The sequence below is a fragment of the Hippopotamus amphibius genome, chromosome 13 (genome assembly GCF_030028045.1).
Source record: "Hippopotamus amphibius kiboko isolate mHipAmp2 chromosome 13, mHipAmp2.hap2, whole genome shotgun sequence".
Classification (NCBI taxonomy): domain Eukaryota; kingdom Metazoa; phylum Chordata; class Mammalia; order Artiodactyla; family Hippopotamidae; genus Hippopotamus; species Hippopotamus amphibius.
In genome coordinates, this window is record NC_080198.1 from 61369926 (window position 1) to 61392714 (window position 22789).

At 37.3% G+C, this 22789-nt stretch overlaps 1 protein-coding gene across 4 annotated transcripts in view; it reads right to left on the reverse strand.

Annotated features, from left to right (window-relative positions):
• The window catches only part of HSPA4L (heat shock protein family A (Hsp70) member 4 like), a 58900-nt gene that overhangs the window by 12630 nt on the left and 23481 nt on the right, over nucleotides 1-22789 (reverse strand). For 3 of the 4 annotated variants that reach the window (XM_057704380.1, XM_057704382.1, XM_057704383.1), the window contains exons 9-17: nucleotides 22576-22652; nucleotides 21768-21919; nucleotides 21196-21302; nucleotides 18734-18867; nucleotides 16836-17035; nucleotides 11346-11444; nucleotides 8925-9062; nucleotides 552-677; nucleotides 153-260 (exon numbers count right to left, since the gene is read on the reverse strand). In XM_057704380.1, coding sequence (XP_057560363.1) covers nucleotides 153-260; nucleotides 552-677; nucleotides 8925-9062; nucleotides 11346-11444; nucleotides 16836-17035; nucleotides 18734-18867; nucleotides 21196-21302; nucleotides 21768-21919; nucleotides 22576-22652 — 1141 coding nt within the window. The remainder of the gene's footprint in view (nucleotides 1-152; nucleotides 261-551; nucleotides 678-8924; nucleotides 9063-11345; nucleotides 11445-16835; nucleotides 17036-18733; nucleotides 18868-21195; nucleotides 21303-21767; nucleotides 21920-22575; nucleotides 22653-22789) is intronic. The other variant, XM_057704381.1, reaches the window with a different exon arrangement.

A 22789-nucleotide genomic window follows, 5' to 3' on the forward strand; every position in this document is an offset into this window, starting at 1 on the left:
ATTAGTAATGTATATATGGCAATCCCAATCTCCCAATTCATTCCCCACCAACTCTTATATATTTATTAAACACATACACTGTGCTCTTACACCATAATTTTTAGGACAACAATGTTCTGTTCAATACTAACATGAACTTTTAAAAAGATTACCTTTAGTTCTTGAAGCTTATCCACATAAATTTGTTTAGGTTGGTCCTCTCCTTCTTCATAAAGCCAATTTTCTGTGTCTTCCAATATTGCAGACAGTTTATTCAAGTCCTAGTTATACATTTAAGAGATATTGATTAAAAATGCTCTCCTTAGGAATAAAAGTCATCAAGGAAGGACAAAATGTTTTTCAAGTATAAAAAATTAATTTTTTCTGACTATAAACATCTTTTTTTACTAGACTTCTATAATTTGGAAAAATAACTAAGAACCATTCCTAAATGTGCTCAATAAGATTGACAAACAATAACACATTTGGTACATTTATTTACATATTTGTATTAGCATTCTCAAGCAAACATTTAAATAGTTCTAATTAAAAACTACAAAATTTAGACTTACTTCTTGAGTGATAAATTTTTCATAGACAGTGCCAAGCTTGTCTCTAAAATCATATACATATTCTTCAACAGCATTCTTCGCATCATTTCTTTCTTTCTCTAATTTATCCTGCATTATCATCTTCCCCTATTCAAAAAGTTTCAGATTAGCTGCCATGATAACATTAGGGAAATATAAACCAAAACTATAATGAAATATCACTTCACACCTACTACCTACTAGGATGACTATAATCAAAGCAATGGAAAATAAGTGTTGGTGATGATTTGGAGAATTTGAAACCCTTCTACACATTGCTGTTGGGAATATAAAATATTGCAACTTAGGGAAAACAGTCTGGTGGCTCCTAAAGAAGCTAAACAAAGCATTACAATATGACCCAGCAATTTCACTCCTAGGTATATAACCAAAGAAGTGAAAGCAGGAACTGAAACAATTATTTGTATGCCAATGTTCACTGCAGCATTATTCACAACAGCCAAAAGGTGGAAACAACTCATTTGACCTTTAACAGATGAATGGATCAATAATATGTATATATACAAAATGGAATATTATTCTATTATAAAAAGAAATAGTTCTGATACATGTTACATAGTGGATGAACCTTGAAAACATTACACTAAGCGAAATAAGCCAGACACAAAAGGACAAATATTGTATGATTACATTTATATGAGTTATCTACAAGCAGGCAAATTCATAGACACAGAAAATATCTACAGATTAGTCTGCTGGGTGTTGGGGGGAAGGGAGGAATGTGTTATTACTTAATGGTTACAGAGTTTGTTTGGGGTGATGAAAAAATTTTGGAAAAGATAGTGGCAATGGTTATATAACACCGTGAATGTAATTAATGTCACTGAATTGTTGTACACTTAAAAATGGTCAAAATGGCAAATTTTACATTAGGTAGATTTTACCACAATTAAAAAAATTAGTAATGTAATACCAAAAGCCACCGAACTGTACACTTTAAATAGGTGAATTGTATGGTATGTGAATTATATCTCAATAAAAACGTTTTAAAACCCCCCCACAGACTATGTCAATGTATATACTGGTGTTCAAATCCTAGGTTTCCCATTTACTAGCTTTGAAACTACAGCAAAGTCACCTAACCAGTTTTCTTAGCCTAGAGAGCTTACTTCTGTCTGTCTCGTATGGCTGTTAATGTGACTGACATAATCCACATAAAATATTTAGTACAGTGCCTGACACATACCAGTACTGAATAAATGTTGTCTTTGGTAAGTGGTACAGTATAGTGGCTGTGATCTTGAGCTTTGGAGACCACTACCTGGGGCTCCAAAACAAAAGGTTACTCTCTGAACTTGGGTGATTCAGTCTACCTCTGCGTTTCCTCACATATTAAATGTAGATCTCTAACAGTACTTACACTTCATAGGTTTGAGGATTAAATAAGATATCAAAGTATTTAAAGACATTAGCAAAAATTATTAAGTCAAAAGGAAAGAAAGCATCTGAAGACTAATAAAAAAGTTTGTACTTTAACAAAAACATAGTATTTTAAACATAATACTACAATGCACTGATATTTGTGAATTTAAAATAGTGAGACAGGAAATCTAAAAAAGAGTGGATATATGTGTACGTATAACTGATTCACTTTGCTGTACAGCAGAAATAACACAACGTTGTAAAGCAGCTATACTCCAATTAAAAAAAAAAGTGAGACATTTAAAAATTGAGAAAAAAAATCTTATACACATTTATCATAGCTGCACTTCCCCACAATTCATTCCTTTGGGAAAATTAGTCTCAAATCATACAAATTCAGAATTATTCAGGATCTCTAGCAATGCTTGCTTCACATAAAATGTAGTTTTTAATGAATAGGTGATACAGGCAGGTACTAGAAAGAGCAGCACTGTAAAGTCAAAATCTCTTGAGGAAATTGTGGTGTGCTCCAAGGACAAAGAACAAGATAAATTCTAAGGCCTAATACTGCCGGAACAAAGAGCTACAGCACTCCTATCACTCTGTCACAATGCAACCACTGCAATGTCCCAGAGCCCTCCTGAGCAGCATGCCTGTCCCTTGCCCATCCCATATAAGGAAAGATATTTGCCCCGTTTTTCTCCCGCTCAGCACACTAAAAGTATACATGCTCTGTCCAGTCAGCAGATAACCACAGGTTCTCTGGCTATAAAAACAGGCAAGCAACCCATGCTCAATGTCAACTCTCCCTGGCTACCAGGAAGTTGGCCTGCTGCTATGGCAGCATCCCTTCTCTTTTAATAAATCCCATCTTCCCAATACTCTGCCTTGTGTGTGGAAATTCCTTTCCAACCTGCGCTTGGACCATGACATTTTGGTGGCCCATACGGGGACTTCTTGGGGGGGATCTCCTTCCCAACCTCCTCTCCTTATTCCTTGGGACCCTCTGAACAGGCAAGTAGCTGTGGAAGCAACAGATGGACTCTGGCCAGAGCCATACCCTAGTGGTTCTAAAGGCTCCACAGTTCACCCCAGTAACTGCCACCCAGAATGGGTGAGAGTCCTTCTGTCTTCCTTCTGACTAGGCCAATTGATATTATGTGGACACGGGTCAGGCATTTAAAGGCCATCAAGGCGCCTGCCACTTGAAGACTCCCATGAAAGTATAAGGGGGTCATGGAACAGACCAGGCTATTAGAGCATCTGCCCCCATCAAGGCAACTTCTGTGCACTGTGAGGCATATAGTGGTTGAAGCAAAACACAAAACCCACAGTCCCTTGGCCACAGCCTCCTTGGTCGGGTTAGAAGGCAGGATCCTCAGTCCTCTTTTCTTGTTACTTCTGCTTCCTCTCCTCAAGCCTGGACTGACTCCAAAGGACCTCGCCACCTCTAGATCATCCTGAGAACTTCTTCCTGTCCCTGAGGATCTTCTAACGGTGAGTCAATTCCTGGCTGACTACCGGGAACTCCCCTCTCTGTTCACTGGTGCCTTAGTCATGTGGCTTCTCATCGGCCACCTTTCTTAGTCGGATGAGACTGCCAAGATGGTTGGCATTTTGTACCTCAGTCACACAGTTCTCATTGGTGCCTTAGTCACACAGAGATGTCACTGAGACAAAGGGGGCTGCCTTTTTGCCCATCAGTGATTCTCAGTACCCCTCCCCCATTCTATGGCATCCTGGCTAAGAATGGGTTCAAGTATGTCTAAACCTTAGACTCACCTCTTGGTTGTATTCTCAGGAGTTGGAAGAAATTTGACCCAGACATTCTCAAAAAGAAGAGGCTCTTTTTCTTTTGTAACACGCCTGGCCCCAATACAAACTCGGGGGCGAAGAACAATGGCCTCTTAATGGGACACTAAATTATAACACAATCCTCCAACTTGATCTCTACTGTTGGAAACTAGGAAAGGATCCCGAGGTTCCATACATCCAGGCCTTTATGGCCCTCAGTCAGAATTCGAGCCTGAGGAACTTCTGTTGCGTGTGTCTCCCCATTGCTGCTCTATTCCCTCGTCCTCCCCCATCTCCCCCTCCACCAGATTTTTAGATGACCCTTCTTGCCCCAGGTCACAACCACCTCCTCCTCAATCTTCTGCCCCCCAACCTCTACCTTCCTTACCTGGACCCAAATCTTCCTTCCCCTCCCACACTTGGTCATGGGCAGCCCAACTCTCTAAACCAAGCTCCAATACGCTTCCCCTACAAAAGGTCACTAATGGAGACGTAGGTACTATCAGAGTTCACATCCCCTTCCCCATGTCTGATCTCTCTCATATCCAGGGTAAACTAGGCTCCTTTAGCCAGGACCCTTCCACTTTTATAAGGGAATTTCAGGTCCTTACCATGACCTTTGACCTAACCTGGCAAGATATTCATGTAGTCCTAACTACCTGCTGTATACATGAAGAAAGGACCAGGATCTGGGCCTTGGCTCAGGCCTGGGCAGACAAGGCACATGCCCAAAATCCTAATAAAAATCAAGCAGGAGCAGAATCAGTCCCACAGGCAGACCCAGGATGGAAATATCAAGCAAATGAATATGGGCCAACAGGAGGGCTCACTAGGAGAAATTGCATGATTACCTGTCTACTAGAAGGTATGAAAAAGGCAATCATCAAACTTGTCAATTATAATAAACTCAGAGAAGTTACAAAAGAACCGTCTGAGAATGCAGCCCTTTTTCAGGCCCAATTAGCAGAGGCTATGAGGAAATACACCAATCTAGACCATGAGACCCCTGAAGGTCAGACTATACTTGTAGTTCACTTTATAAGCCAGGCATCCCCTGACAGAAGATAAAAATTACAGAAATTAGAACAGGGCCCAGAAACCCCATTCTGTGTCCTAACTGACACGGCCTTTAGGGTCTTTAACAACAGGGAGGAGGTTTCCAGGAAAAGACGAAAACTAAGAAAGAAAGAAAAACTAAAGCGACACGCTCAAAATATGGCCCTTGCTGTTACTCAGTCCCTCCCACAGCAGGGACCCATGGGTATCCCTCCATCTTCTCAGAAACCACCCTTGACCTGCTACCAGTGTGGTCAGCAGGGGCACACTGTCAGGCAGTGCTGCATCCCACCACCCAATACCCCACGCCCTTACTGCTGCCAAAAGGGCCACTGGAAAAGGAGTTGTGCCTCCCGCCCTCAAGCGGATAGGCCGATGCCAGAACCACCCAACACCTGGGGTACTTTGGGACCCAGCCCCCTGGGCCGAAATCAAGGCCAACTGCCCCTGTCGGTGGTAAATTTCAGGAGCAGGAACCAGACTGCACTTCAGAGCTGGCACTCCTGGATGCGAATGACCAAAGGTGCCTTGGGCTCTATCTACAGGCCTCTGTGTTCCCCATAAGAAGGGAGGAGCCACAGGTAACCCTGGATGTGGCAGGGGCTACTATAACCTTTCTGACTGACGCTGAGGCTACTTATTCAGTCCTGACTTCCTTCTCTGGTCCCACTCGCCATTCCTTGATCCTCCAAGCAGGGATAGATAGACAACCCTCTTATGGCTCTTTTACACCTCCCTTACCTTGTTCTCTTGAAAGTACTCACACACTCCTTCCTAGTCCTCCCAGCCTATCCTACACCTCTGTTAGGCCAGGACCTTTTAAAAAGACTTAAAGCTACTTCATCATTTACTCCAGTAAGTATGGCCTTAACAACCACCATGAAGCCTACTCTAACTAAAGTCCCACCTTATATCCTCCACCAAGTTCCCCCAGAAGTATGGGACACCACCACTCTAAACCCCACCACTCTCTTGCACAACCCAAATCCTGACACCCCCCACTACATTCCTGTCTAGAGATTATTGATCATGCCTACAATGTGAGACCAGATCTACAAGATACCCCTTCACCCAATCCAGACACCAAACTTCTTTTACCAGAAGCCTCGCTATGGAAGATTCTAAACTACCTTCATCAGGCTACCCATTTAGGACCCAAATCCCTCTACAGACTGGTGGGGACAATAGGCACAGGAAAAGGAATCTTCTCCACCCTCCAATCTATATCCCAGGCCTGTACACCTGTCCAGTCTGTCGTCAGGCCAAGCCAGAGGGGGCTATAAATACTACCTTCCCCCCCACTATTCCATCCGATCTGAAGGCAGGGAACCAACCAGGAGAAGAGTGGCAGATAGATTTCATCCACATGCCCCCTTGTAAAGCCTTCAAATATCTCCTAACCATGGTGGACACCTTCACGGGATGGAAAGAGGCCTTCCCTACTAAAACGGAGAGAACATCTGAGGTTACCACTACTCTCGTGGAACATATCATACCCCAGTTCAGGCTACCACACTCTCTACAATCAGACAATGGCCCAGCCTTTATTTCAAGTCTAACCCAAGGGGTCAGTGAGGCCCTCCAAATCAGTTATTATCTTCATTCGGCATGGTGTCCTCAGGAGTCAGGCAAGGTGGAAAAAGCCAATCAAGCCCTCAAAAAATATCTGACCAAGTTAGCAATAGAGACACACCAAACATGGGTTTCCCTCATAACTGACGACAAAACAAACCACGCCCATACTTACTATTTTGATTCCCCTTTCTACAACATTTACTTTCCCAAACCTGCTAATGTCACCACTGATTGGACACAAACTAGCTATTTTGGGACCTCCATCTGCCCCACACCATCCCCAAGTTGTCCCTTTAAGAACCACAATTTTTGGTTCCAACCCTCTAATGTTAAACAAGACTGAAAAAAACTCAAGACACCCAATGACTATGACATAGGGTGGAACCTTACTATTCCTTCTTTTAATTGGGCTTACAACTTTTCCTCCCATCCCTTTCCCCCTTAGCTGGGATGACTTTAGCTACCATCTATGAAGGCTTAGAACATTCCTGTACCCATTTAGGAAAACCCTACTTCAACATCACTTTTGATGTCTGCTTAGACCCCACAAATTGCACTTATTTCCTCTGCAGATCCAATGCCTATTTATATCTTCCAGCCAATCGGATGGTGACTTATACTGTTACATACATTATTCCTAACCTTACCCTTATAAATGACAGTATCCAGCTTCCCTCATTCTCTCAATCACATAAACAGAATCAGGCGGCCCTTACTGTAATATCAATCCTAGGGATTACCACTGGGATGGGAACAGGCTTAGCAGGACTCTTAAACTCTATTTTCACTGCCCAACAGCTCTTTCTTGAACTCACACAACAGACTGCCAACCTAGCAGCTCAAATTAACACTCTACAAGAACAAATAAATTCTCCAGCAGGAGTGGTATTACAGAATAGGAGAGTTTTACACTTACTAAGAGCTAACCAAGGTGGGACCTGTGCTTCATTAAAGGAGGATTGCTGTTTTTTTTGTCAACCAATTGGGTGAAATTCAAACTAACCTTCAGGATATTATTAAACGAGCTAATAGGCTGTATATGAAAGGAGCCTCACGGGGATTTGACTGGTGAGATTTCAAGACTAATATCTGGTCCTGGCTAGCCCCTTTCCTAGGTCCTATAGCAGCCTTGCTACTTCTACTGATCTTCAGGCCATGTATTTTTAACCTCCTTGTTAAGTTTGTCTCCTCTAGGATACAACAAATAAACCTCCAAATAGTAATGCAACAAGAATATTGGCCAGCCAACACCCAGACAACACTTGAAGAAGCCACCATCATGTTGCATGGAACCCCCAGCTCTCCCTAGTATACCCTGACAGAAAGCAGGAAACCAAGGGCCCTACAACACCCCTGCCCAGTAGGAAGCAGCCAGAGAGATCGTCACCCCTTTACTTTACAAAAAGGTTTCCCGAACACCGGAGAGGAAGCTAAGCAGATAGACAGGCAGGGTATCCAACAGGGTGAAAGAATTGGCCCTTATATAAAGAGAAGAGGAAATGTGGTGTGCTCCAAGGACAAAGAACAAGAAAAACTCAAAGGGCTAATACTGCCAGAACAAAGAGCTACAGCACTCCTATCACTCTGTCACAATGCAACCACTGCAATGTCCCAGAGCCCTCCTGAGCAGCATGCCTGTCCCTTGCCCATCCCATATAAGGAAAGATATTTGCCCCGTTTTTCTCCCGCTCAGCACACTAAAAGTATACATGCTCTGTCCAGTCAGCAGATAACCACAGGTTCTCTGGCTATAAAAACAGGCAAGCAACCCATGCTCAATGTCAACTCTCCCTGGCTACCAGGAAGTTGGCCTGCTGCTATGGCAGCATCCCTTCTCTTTTAATAAATCCCATCTTCCCAATACTCTGCCTTGTGTGTGGAAATTCCTTTCCAATCTGCGCTCAGACCACAACAGAGGTGCCTAGAAGAACATGCAGCAAGTTGGGAATATGTGGCACTTCAAAGAAAATTGACCTTCTTTAATGCCAGTCAAGCCTGTAGAAATTAGTAACTACCACCTAAGTATAAATTTTAATATAAAAAATTACTTTTACACAACTATTGGTGAAGAAACCAAGCTCTCTTCCTCAAGAGAGTGTAAAATGAAACATGTACAGAAAATTTCAAGAATGACAACAGATTCTAAAAAGCATTAAATGGAAGTAGAAAACATTCTGAATTGAACCTTAATCTTTAAGGACAACACATTAGAAGAGGAGAGCTGGTAATACCTCCCTATACAATGTCTGCTGGGCGTGCTACTGGTAAGACACAGTAAAAGGGGGTAAGAATTATTAGTGTTGCAAAGGCCTTTCTCTATAGTGGAGACAATCCATGTTTTTCATATAAGTAAGGTGAAAGCTACACTGTACGTAAACACAAATCCAGCTTAGCATTTTGTCCAAAATAAAGTAGTTCAGTGATCTATTTAATAATTCCTTATGAGTTATAGACTAGTTCTGCAAATCTGAAGGATAATCATTTACTTCTACAAAAAATTCAGAATATACAACCACCTATTTCAACACCAACTCAGATTTTATATACCTCATTTTCAATGTAGCTGTTGAGAAGATCTTGGCCCAATTGTCTATACAGGCTACTCTGAATAGGTAGATCAATACTCTTGCCTTTTCCTTTTTTATTGGTCTGGTTTAATCGCTCCTGTTTATCTGAGGGAGCAGGCTGCAAAAGAAATGCAAGAAAAGTGTAAATTTCTAAAACTAGCTTAAAAATAGATTTAAGAGACAGATTTCTGATCAAACAAGTAAAATCAAACAAAACTATTATCATCTACTATACTTTCTTTAAAAATATTATTTTAATACTTATTTTGCACTTTGTATACACTAAATCTTTCTACATAAAAAATATTGGGCTGGAAATGCAAACTAAAACCACAATAAGATGACATTTCATACCCACTAGGATGACTATAACTAAAAAAAAAAAAAAAAAGAGGAAAATAGGAGTTGGTGAGGATAGAGAGAAATTGGAAAGCTCATACACTGCTGACAAAATAGTTAAAATGTTGCAGCCATTTTGGAAAACAGTTGGGCAGTTCCTCAAATTGCTAAACACAGAGATACCATATGACCCAGCAGTTCCATTCCCAGGTACATGCCCAAGAAAAATGAAAATATACATTCACACAAAAGCTGTATATGACTGTTCATAATAACATTATTCATAATAGTTAAAAATTAGAAACAATCCAAGTGTCCATCAACTGATGAATAAATCTGGTATGCCTCCGTATGATACAATATTACTCAGTTATAAAAGGGAATGAAATGATATATCCTACAACCTGGATGAACCTTGAAAACATGCTTAGTGAAAAAGCCAGTCATTAAAGAACCACATATTATACCCTGAGAAAACCATAATTCAAAAAGATACATGTACCACAATGTTCACTGCAGCACTATTTACAACAGCTAGGTCATGGAAGCAACCTAAATGTCCATCAACAGATGAATAGATAAAGAAGATGTGGCACATATATACAATGTTATATTCCTCAGCCATAAACAGGAATGAAACTGAGTTATTTGTAGTGAGGTGGATGGACCTAGAGTCTGTTATACAGAGTAAAGTAAGTCAGAGAGAGAAAAACAAATACCATATGCTAACGCATATACATGGAATCTAAAAAATGGTACTGATAAACCCAGTGGCAGGTCAAGAATACAAATGCAGACATAGATAATGGACTTGAGGACACAGGGGGTAAGGGGAAGCTGGGATGAAGTGAGAGAGTAACACTGACATATATACTCTACCAAATGTAAAACAGATGGCTAGTGGGAAGCTGCTGCATAGCACAGGGAAATCAACTCAGTGCTTGGTGATGACCTAGAGGGATGGGATAGGGAGGGTGGGAGGGAGGATCAAGAGGGAGGGGATGGGGGATATATGTATAAATACAGCTGATTCACTTTGCTGTACAGTGGAAACTGGCATAACAATATAAAGCAATTATACTCCAATAAAGATCTGGGGGGAAAAAAAAGACCACATATTGTAAGACTGTATTTATATGAAATGTCCAGAATAGGCAAGTCTATGGGACATAAAGATTAGTGGTTGCCTAGGGCTGCAGGTGGACAATTGGGGGGAAAATAAAGAGTTACTGCTAATGGGAACAGGGCTTCTCTTTGGAGTTGTAAAATTGTGATAATGACTGCATAACTCTGAGTATATTAAAAACCTTTGAATTGTACTCTTAAATGGGAGAATTGCATAGTATGTAAATTATATCCCAGTAGAGCTATTGAATAATTAAAGGCAAAACAAAGTGAATAAAATAAAAAATTTAGAAAAACTGGTTTCAGGTTTTACATTACTTGTGCAACTAGGATTTATAACTGAATCTTATAGCCTTTGGAAAAAATCTATACAGCTAACCATCACAGGTTAAATTCTGTTCAGGTTAGAAAAATCTGGCAAAGATGACAGTTTACAGCTGTAGCCACATTCATCTGGGTGACTGGGGTAGGCTGTTTCTCCCTTCTCTTCTATCAGCAATCATTTTCTTAGTAAAATAATGACAATAATAGTCACTTATCCTTTAAAATTTTACTTCCAAAAATATTTTGCACAAAGAAAAATGCTTTATGGTATACATCAAAATGCTTAGAGTAGCTAACTTTCAGATGCAGCATTATTGCTAATTTAAGTTTTCTTCATTTGTCCTATTCCAGTTCCTATTTTTTGAAATTATATGATTTTTAATGAGAAAAAACTGATGATGAAAAACATCTTTTTTCCTGCCCCCAATTTTTTTTACTCAGAGTTCATTCTTTTAAAAGTCCTCTATAATGAAACACTGAAATGTATTTATTCTGGTTATATACTTTCATTACACTAAATTAAAAATACCAGGCATATTAAAAGCATGCATTATACAGCAAATGTATTAACTCAAAATGTCAAAGACACAACCACAGTAACAGTATAACAAACCTTTGTTTTGGTTCCTGTATGATCAATCTCTTCTTCTGGAGTGTGTTCAGCATGACATTTTTGATGACCTCCTTCTTCTTGGTCAACCTGCATTTTATCCTGCAATGAAAATATGTAACTGACAATATCTGTAGTATCTTTTTCTTTCTTTCTTTTTTCTATTTTTTTGGTAACGAACAGCATCTTAGAGTTCAAGCCTGTTTTCAAATGGGTGAACATAGTGAACCAGAAGCTCACTGTTTTTGAGAGTAACTATAATTAGATTAACAGGCAGTAAGTAAAATGAAAACATCTATTTCATGCTATGTGGATAAATCTTGTTTCATTCACCTGTGGCCAAATAACTGCAAAATAAAGGGAAATCGTTCTCAAGTCAAATTCACAAACTAAGATTCACACAAAAAGAGAACATTAAACTTGACATGAAAAATGTTTATAAAGAACTTAATGTGGGAAAATAAAGAGAAAAAGATACAAAATTTATGTATTACACATAAATTCAATTATATTTTTTAAATGTAGGAAAATACTCAAAGGAAATATATCAAAACTGTCAAAGTAGATGTCTCTGAATTATTACAATGTAAACTTTTGAGTTTTTTTTAATATCTAAAAGACAAATTTTCAACTCATAAGATGCCAAAATGGACTCTCCACCTGGCAAACAATCACAAGTATTAGATTTTTCTGGTCTTTCTTTATCTTACCCACCACCATCCTCCTAAAAAGAAGAAAGCTTGGAATTCAGGAATCAGGATAATTTAGCTCTTCAAAGATATATGGAGTTAAGTATACATATAATGTCCAGAAGGCTATCTGGAATAAATGCTTATTTGTGCCAAAGAGAAAAACAAGTTAGCAGGTAATTTATACCAGTGTTCTTCGTAGTTAAAAGGTCAGCTACTGAAATTCCACTCCCTCCCCACCCCCGCCATGCTCCCTGCCCTACTACCTTCCAACTCTACTATTTCCCTAACCCTATGATAGAGAAGAGGTGAAAAATGTGTTACAGTGGTGAGCTGAGGTAATGTAGAAAGACACAAATACATTATTAATTCGATTTCATGTAATACTAAGAAAACAGTGCTACCAATTAAGGCCAAAATACTTTATCACAGCATTTTTATTTTATACTTATTGAAAGAGCTCTTCTATTGTGTATATATTCATATCTCTAAAAGAAATAAACCAAATAACATGGCTAAGGTAGTTTCAAAACTTCTTCACATTCAGAATCCAGCTCTTCTAAATCACTTAATTCAGTTGTTGATGTCTGAATTTTTCTACACAATATTGTCCTCTGTGCCATTAAGAGCATTAGTGACCCAGCCATTTGTTTAAAAATTGCTCCAGCATGGTCTCTAATGTGTTCTTAAAAGCCACTGACACCTATTCTACATTTTTTTTTTTTTTTGGCCCCACCACGCAACATGAGGGATCTTAGTTCCCCAACCAGGGATCGAACCTGTGCTCCCTGAAGTGGAAGCACAGAGTCTTAACCACTGGACTGCCAGAGAAGTCCCCTATTCTACAAGTTTTGTGATGTTTTTTTCTTTATCTTACCAAAAGGAGTCAGTAGATTATTTTCAGACAACAACCAGGACTGATATTCCTTCCTTGGATTGTCCTTAAACAATTTGTTTAATGTCAAGGGGTTGCAACTGCCTACTCATGCCATTAGGAATAACAACCAAGTTCACACAGGTACAGATGATAAGTTCTCATGATTACTGCCACAGGCAGCAGTGAATATAAGATATTATCATTTCCATGACCCATCCCAATTTCAGGTATATTAATAAGTGGAAAATTGTGCATCTTACAATTGATATGAGAGTAATTTGTTAATCTTTTTAAGAAGGTTCATAGGAATATTATCACTAGTGGACAAGTTAATGGAAGTGCCTCTAGACTCTGGCTTCTCTAATTGATTTTAAACTCCACAAGGGCTGAGACTGTCTTTCTATTCACTGCTATATCCAAACACACAATTTAGGTACTTCTAGTTATTTGCTGAATAAATAAAAAGCACTTAAGAATAAAATCCAGAATGATTATCTAATCTATCCCTTGATCTATCTTCTCAATTTCTTTTTTTCTTGTCCCTCTCCCCTTTTCTATATTTTATATTATCAGCTACCTTTGTATTTGTAAAAACAAAAAAGGGTATTCTGCCCTCAGGGCCTTTGTATTTGTTACTCCCTCTGTCTGGACAACCACCTACCTGCTCCTTACTCTCAAACTGCCTTTCATCTTTCAGGCTGGCTTTCCTCTCCCTTCCTCACAGGTGGCTTTCCCCATCACTTAATTTCCACTACGCATCCCCTACTGTTAATTTCCTTAAATTTATATGGTATCATGCTGCTTCTTGCCTGTCCTTCTCCACTAGAATGTAAGTTACACATGGGTGGGGACTGTCTTTATCTTGCTTACCACTGTATCCTCAGTGCCTAGAACAGTACCTGGTACATGTATAAGTAGTCAGATATTTTGAACTAAAAAACAGATTAAAAGATAAGCTAACAACCCAAATCGTCAACAACTAGGGAACAGTTAAATTATGGTACGTTAGTATGATTCCTTCACTGTGCCATGAAGCCTAAGTTGTGATCCTTCCTAATATGTCCAGATATTAATAAATACCTAGAAGAAAAATGTCCATTTTCGGAGACATCCTTATACTGTATTGAAGAAAAGTTGGCAATCTATGCTATGGTTTTTCAGGAAAATCAAAGCTATCTTAATTTTTAATGAAAAAATGAGGCCAATAAAATAATCTCTCATAAACTGACTCCCATGCAAAGGAAAAAAAAACCAAAAAACTCCTACTGCTGCTCACTGACATATGTCTGGATTTAATCTACCTCAGAGCCAGCAATGTCAGCAACTAGGGAACAGTAAAAAGAACTTATTATCTTCTTATTTTCTCCTCTAAAGCTTAAACAATTAGCTTCCAGAGTCTACTTTGAATTTGCTCATATTTTGGGAGGAGGGAAGGGAGAGATTGCTTTATAATGGTATTTAAGCCTTAAGCTTTTCCACTTATGGATACAGAATTAAAAAGAAAAGTCCTAGAGAGAACCATTAAACAATACAGGACACAGGATGTTTTCTACACAGTAGAGTACTCAGCATCACCCCTTATGTTATTAGCAAGGATAAGGAAATACCTTATGTTATCAGCAAGAATAAGGAAATAAACTACAATTTATTCAACACCTATTATATCAGCTAAGGTAGGGATTTAAAAGGAGGTAATATATGTGAATGTGCTCAACAACAATGCCAAGTATAGGATCCCTACTGTTAGTGGCCAAAGCGGATGTTATAAATTCATACATTTTATTCAGAGGTGAGTTTTTTAAGTCCACATTCAGAAATCATGCTAAAGGACTGGCTAACTGAATTTCAAGCCCACAGACAAACAGAAGCAGCAAATAAGAAACGCTAGGAGAGTACAAAATGGGTGCCATACTCTCCTTGTTTTTAGTGCCCCGGATTCACTAACATTACACAGAAAAACTAAAGGTCTGAAACATTACACAGAGACTTTTAAGAAAAAGAGGTGAAGAACGTGAAATGGCTTTAGAAGAACTTATTCTAAAAGGCATACTCAATTTTAGTAAAAATAAATCTTAATGGATTAAATTTGTCTGCCATAAGTTATGAACTATAATTAAAAATAATTTTCACCTATTACTTATGTTTATTTATGAAAAATTGACTGTATCCTTACTAAAATATTAGGACAATATTTCCTTCTCCTTATTCAAGGGAGGGAGGATGTAATAGGAAAGTAATACATGTGAAGAAGAATGAAAGAAAATGCCATGGTCCTTAAATGAAGTACTTTCAGGAGTAGTGGTAGAATTCTGATCAATCTGGAAGAAAAGACTGTACAATAACTGTTAGTAAAAACAGACAAAAAGACAACTTTAACAAAAGGGAGAAACTGTCTTGAAATTTAAAATCTTAAAATCCATTCTTAACATGCACAAGTACATGAAAAATCTAGGTCAGACCTCCCATTAGGATTTGAAAAAAATCCAACAAAAACCATTAAAATAACTTACAAATAGTATACATAAAAAGATGAAAACTTTATGTAATGGAATATAATAACCTTCTCCTAAGATTCCTTCATTCATAGTATGCCAAAAGTAGATACGTTAGAGTCATATAACTCTTTCATAAAGAGTGAAGTAAGCCAGAAAGAGAAAAACAAATACCGTATGCTAACACATATATATGGAATCTAGAAAAATGGTACTGATGAACCTAGTGGCAGGGCAGGAATAGAGATGCAGACGCAGAGAACGGACTTGAGGACACCGGGGGAAGGGGAAGCTGGGATGTAGTGAGAGAGCACCATCGACATATACATACTACCAAATATAAAACAGGTGGCTAGTGGGAAGCTACTACAGAGCACAGGGAGACCAGCTTGATGCTTTGTGAAGACTTAAAGGGGTGGGATAGGGAGGTTGGGAGGGAGGCTCAAGAGGGAGGGGATAATGGGGATATATGTATACCTGTGGCTCTTTCACTTTGTTGTACAGCAGAAACTGACACAACAATACTATAAAGCAATTATACTCCAATAAAGATTAAAAAAAAAATGTCAAAAATCTGTTTTAATGTTACTGAATGTACAGCACATTCTTCTGCTCAACTGCCACAGATATCTCCTAAGCCCTGAAAAATTCTTTATTAAGCATGTATTTTCAATCTAAAACATATGTATACAGTTCAGAATTTATCATTCTGAATTGTTTCTTTTAAATAAGTAAATAAATTTATTTACTTATATTTATTTTTTTTTGGGTCTTTGTTGCTGCATGTGGGCTTTCTCTAGTTGTGGCAAGGGGGGCCACTCTTTGTTGCAGTGTGTGGGCTTCACATTGCAGTGGCTTCTCTTGTTGCGGAGCAAGGACTCCAGGCACATGGGTTTTAGTATTTGCAGCACATGGGCTCAGTAGTTGCGGCATGCGGGCTCTAGAGTGCAGGCTCAGTAGCTGTGGTGCACGGGGCTTAGCTGCTCTGCAGCATGTGGGATCTTCCTGGCCCAGGGATTGAACTCATGTCCCCTGCACTGGCAGGCAGATTCTTAACCACTGCGCCCCCAGGGAAGTCTCTCTGAATTGGTTCTATCTGTAAGCTAAAAAGCTAGCTATAATGAGTGTTTTTAATAGAAATAAAGAATTTAGGAAAGATGACTCCAAACATATATATGCATATTTTCCATATAATGCTATGAAAAATACACAAGCCTCCAAAAAGCATGTTACAATGTGAAAAGATGTAGAGAATTTAAAATATATAACTATTCTTTAATGGTTTTAGTTTTAAAAGTTTATATACTGACTCCTGTAGCAGAACTTTAGAGCAAAACCTCAGATATTAATATTTTCAACTATTAAAGTACCAGTTATAATTATGATACTGTATATATTATTAGAGGAACCTTTTTGAAATAGAATTTCTACATACCACATCATCTTTGCTTTCATTCTTAAAAGAAGTTTCTGTCTCCATAGGAACATCACTGTGATCCCCTTCTACATTCTGCTTCTCAATTACTGATGCACTAGCCACACTGAAGATTCCATGGATGTTAATACGAACTTTAACCTTAACTTTGGAACTATCACCATCAGACTGTGGGAAAACATTCTGAATAGTGAAGCTCCCTTAAGGAAGAAAGAGCTTTGATCAGTACATGGGCCTCAGATTAACTCATTCGATTCATTCATGCAACAATTTTACTATCATCTTTCAGAAGATGGCAAAAAAAAATAATAAATTATCATATCCTGATTAAATACTGTGGGACATGCATCTCCCCCAGATCCAGATCACCTTTTAATATACTAGTAAACCTGGTATAAAGACTCAGAAAGGTTTAAGTGACCTGCCCCAAATCATCAATAATAGGAAAAAGGAGAGTTGGGATATTAACAAAGGACAATCTGACTGAAGGTAATCTCACTTTTAAGTTTTATAATATTGCTACACTGAAACCAAAATAACAAAATTCAGTTTCTGAGCTCGAAAACCAAATAGATAGTACCTTTTTGCTATAAACTTTACAAATCATAATCATCTTGGTAATTTATAAATAAAGCAATTTAAAATTTTTTCTGGATTTTTCCTACAGCAAAAATTGGTAAGTTATCCAGTCACTATTACCTACTGAGGTCATATTAGTTTTTCACTTTAAGGAATCTGATGTTTTATTTTTCAGAAAAAAAATCTCAGATATATTAAAGAGAGAATACCAGGCAGAAAAACTGTACATAAAAAATCTGGCTGGCCTATGTTATAGGTTGAATTGTGACCTCCCCTCTGGCCCCAATTCATATGTTGAAGCCCTACTCTTCAATAACCTCAGAAGGTGACCTTATTTGGAGATAGGGTCTTTACAAGGTAATCAAGTTAAAGTGAAGTCACTGGGTGGGCTCTAATCCAATGACTTGGTGTCCTTATTTGGAGACAGATACACACACTAGGAGAGAGTCATGTGAACATGAAGATGGCCATCTATGAACCAAGAACAAACACCTGTAATGGATCCTTTCCTCACAGCCTTCAGAAGGAATCGATCCTGCCAACACCTTAATTTTGAACTTCTAGCCTCCAGAATTGTGAGACAATAGATTTCTATTGTTGAAACCACCTAGTTGGTGGTGCTTTGCTACAGAAGCCCTAGAAAACCATTTTCAATAATTTACTTCTACTGCTTTAAATAATGTACTTGAAACATTAGTACTGCCCCCTTTCTAGTCTATCAATAAAAGTAGCACATACAGAAAATTTTAAAATTTATTATTCCTTCTTTTTCTTTATGAGCAAAAAAACCCAAATAGGCCTTCTTTTTTTTAAATAACTTTTATTGATCCTTCTCTTTTAAATGATACAAATCATACTTTGTTTTATATCTTCTAAAAGATTACTCAGCTAAAATGGATATTATAGTCTCCTATTTCCACTTTTATATTAATCCAGTGATACTCATTCTAGTTGCTGTCAGTGAACTTAAGTTTAAAATCAGAATATGTAGTCAGTGGCAGCAGAATTTCAGTTTACAGATTAAAGAGTTTTTCATTAAAAAATAACCCTCACTTAAACTTTTCAGGCCAATTACAGAGCATTTTAAATATAGATGTCAAAATGAATTAAAGAGATTCAATTTTGCTGTTATTATAGAAATAAACTCTGAACACTAAAAAGTGCACATTAAAAAAAAAAAATCTCACCTTTCTGGACCTATCTTTCCTTAAAAATCCAGTGCTGGCTTAGATGAAATGTTACTTTGTTTCCTTGATTCAAATATTAACATATTTGTAAGAGGCTAAAATTTATGAGAAAAAAATCTGGAGTTCTCTTACCAATTCTTGGATCTGGATAAGGCACTTCATGTAAATTTGTATAAAATGCTTCTAGTTCAAATGGTTCTTTCTTGTGGAAAGTAATGACTTTGGAGAATGGGGCAGGATGGTTCTTGCAGAATACTTCACATTCCCTAAAATGGAGTGGGAAAACAGTTAAAAACAAGTAGAAAGTTGCCTATGAATCTAATTACAGAATCCATCTCATTTCCGTTTCATAAGCAGCAATTTTAAAGACCTCTGTGCACAAATGTTGAGAAAAAGAATTACTGCTTTTGCTACAAATTTTGACAGGTTTATGGCTCAAAGTTCTGGAATGTCAGTCATAGTAACAGATAATTCTATCCTGCTCAAATGAGAAAAATTACCTGAGAACAGGCATATTTTAAGGCAATATACAAGGACTTTTTCCCTCACATCTGAGGACCAAATTTTATCAGTTTCCAAAATATCATATGTAACCCTTTTTATTCTAGCTCCCTTAAAAATACCTTTATTTGGAAATAATTTCAAACTCATAGAAAGGTGCAAAAATAAAAACAGGATAAGAAACACCTGTATATCTTTTACCTAAATTTGCTACTGTTTTATCCCATTTGTTTCATCATTTGAGTGCACACACACTGTGTACGTGTATATTTTTTTCTGAACCAACTGAGGGTGCTACATACATGATGGCCCTTTATCCTTAAGTACTTCAATGTGTATGTCCTAACAGGGATGTTCTCTAATATAACCACAATACAGCTATCAACTTCATAAACTTACATTGATACTTTAATCTACAATCCATATTCCAAATTTTTCAGCTGATGTAACAATATCCTTCACAGCATTTTCTCTTCTATAGTACAGGAAGCTTTAAAATTTACATAGCAATTCCTAGTCCTTAAATAGTGTAACAGAAATGATTCATAACTATTGTTTATAGTGGCCCAGAAACTCACTATTATTATATATACCATCATCCTATTAATTATGCAAGGTTTGAAATTCTCAACTTTATGGACCTTTTCCTCTGTCTTAATTTTCAAGAACCTACCACTACCTTCTACTTTCTTATTGTAGTCACTAGGATATATTTACTTTTTGATTTAACTCCCCATGTTTTCTTTCTTTTTTTTGGGATGTGGACCATTTTAAAAATTCTTTCTTGAATTTGTTACAATATTGCTTCTGTTTTATGTTTTGGTTTTTTGGCCCCAAGACATGTGGGATCTTAGCTCCCTGACCAGGGATTGAATCTGCACCCCCTGCATTGGAAGGCGAAGTCTTAACCACTGCACCATCAGGGGAAGTCCCTCCCCATGTGTTTTCTTACAATTTTTTTCTGGATCACTTATACATTTAACTGAAATTAACTTCAAAGAATAATATTTCTTGCCTCAAAACTGCCATTAACACATGCCATTTAAATGCCCTGCAAAACCTTCCAATCAGACGGATAATCCATATTTTTGAAATTTGTGCAAAAAATTCAATTTCTTGGGGATGTGGATGTATAGAACACAGAACAAAATGTTAAAAGCAACTTCAAAACCTAAATACAAGTTTACCTTATTATACGAACTGTATTTCTGAAAAGCAGTCAAATATAATATTTGAAATACAGATTTTCATTTGGTAGGAAAGTAAGCAATTTAAATTCTGGGCAGTTCATGGAAAAGGAAATGTTAATGTCAAAGTACGAAAGTGCATGCTTTTATTTGGATATTCAAAGAAAATGACTGGATAGATATATATCCACTGTTAACAATAGTTAGGTACCTCAAAAAAATGGGCTAAGGGAGTTGAGGTATGGCAAATGCAGGGTTTTAAGTTTTTATATTTCTATACTGTGATTTTTATTTGAAAATGTGAATGTTTTACTTTTTTTTTACAATTTTATTTTTTTATTAAAAATTTTTTTTAAATAAATAAATTTATTTACTTGTTTGTTTATTTATTTATTGGCTGTGTTGGGTCTTCATTGCTGCTCGTGGGCTTTCTCTAGCTGTGGCAAGCAGGGGCTACTCTTTGTTGTGGTAAGCAGGCTTCTCTCATTGCAGGGGCTTCTCTTGTTACGGAGCATGGGCTCTAGGTGCGCGGGCTTCAGTAATTGTGGCTCGTGGGCTCTAGAGCTCAGGCTCCAGCTGTGGTGCATGGGCTTAGTTGCTCCGTGGCATGTGGGATCTTCCCAGACTAGGGCTTGAACCCGTGTCCCCTGCATTGGCAGGCAGATTCTTAACCACTGCGTCACCAGGGGAGTCCCATGAATGTTTTACTTTAATAATAAAATATTAATTAAAAAATATGCCATCATGGTTTACAGATTATATGTCATTTTTATATTCTCCTTGTTTCTAAAATATTATTTTAAAGTGGTTGACAAGTTTAAGAAGTGTAAGTTCCTCTAACTTAGAAAAGTAGATTCAATTGCTTATTTATGACAAACTCTAACCAAGACTTTAGAAGTAACTTACCCAGTTCCATCTTCAAAAGAGGTCTTCCATCTTAATGTGACTGAATAGGGAACAAGGTCTGTTATGGAAAATTCACGCACTTTAAATGCTGGTGAGAGAATCGCACACTGAAAATAAGATGTATACCACATTTAAATCAACAAACACCAAACATACCCTAGGTTACAATGATTGAACTGCTTAATAAAGTTCTTATAATAAAATTGTTACATATTTAAAATTTCTGGGTTTTTGGTAATAACTAGTTAAAATTTTAAAGTGTCAGAACACTTTCTGTGACTTTACAAAAATTGATGTAAAATATTTTTAAATCTCAAAAAAAGAATTTTAAATAGGAATAATTACAAGAATTCATAAACATTTTTTCAGTACAATTACAGACATACTGTCCTATGAAAGTTTAAAAACAAATGGGACAAACACAACCCTATATTTCAGGAATAACTTCAATTTAATTTTAGCTTATTGATGAGTGGCTGGATTAGATAACATTAAAAAGTTCTTTGAGACCTATCACCATATTTCTGGCAAAATATACATTCTAAAATTTAAAAAAAGACTAATAATCATACCTGTAATGCACATCCTCTTGCAACAGCTTCATCAGCATTTAATGTGGTACTTATGTCTTTAAGAAAGAATTTAGTGATCTGTTCCTTCACAGCAGGAATTCGAGTTGCTCCCCCTACAATTTCTATACTACTTATGTCTTCACGTTGTAAGTCTGGAAAACAAAATGTTTAATTGAGAAAAATTAGACAGTCTTTATAAAAATGTGAACAGCAGACTCTGGAAAGTACTTTTTTTAAAAAGTGAATTTTTTATTTGCTCAAAACAAGGTAAAATGGAAAGAAGACAAATAAATTTTGGAAAAAAGCAAAATTTAATAGATACTAATGATCTACGTGTTAGGCACCATACTTGGTCTAGATGATAAAGCGACCACAAGGACAGACAAGCACCTCACGGACTTTAAAGGAACTCTTCAGAGTCCTTCAATTTTTTTAACTTCCACCTCACAAATCCCCACATAAGGTTAAGGTAATTTTAATTAATTACAAATAACCTTAACAAAAAGCAGTCATGTCCTCATTTCTACTTTCGATCAGTCTTTAAAAAACTTACATATAAATACCTTCAAATACAACTAGCATTAGTTTTATGATGTAAACAATATGACTCAGGAGGAATTCTCATAAACTCTGATTTCTAGTGGCCTTGCTCTTATGAATAAAGAATGAGTTACAATCTCCTCTAAAATAACAAATATGAACCTTCAAAAAACACGTGAATTTTTTCATTGCTTTTACCGCTTTCTACCCCATTCCAGTCACACCATGGTACAGTTTTGATGGTTAGTTCAATAAAACTTCCACTTACTAGCTTGTTCCATTACTGCTTTTAATGGTGGATCAACTCTGGCTAAGAGGGAAGCACATAATTGTTCAAATTGAGCCCTGTGGGAAAATGAAATAAAATTCATTATTTGGGGATATAAAAATTGAGCATATCTTCTAAAATAACAGAATGAAAAAAAATTCAGACATGATCTAAACATAAAATAAGGAATACTTTTCAAACCAAAAACATACAT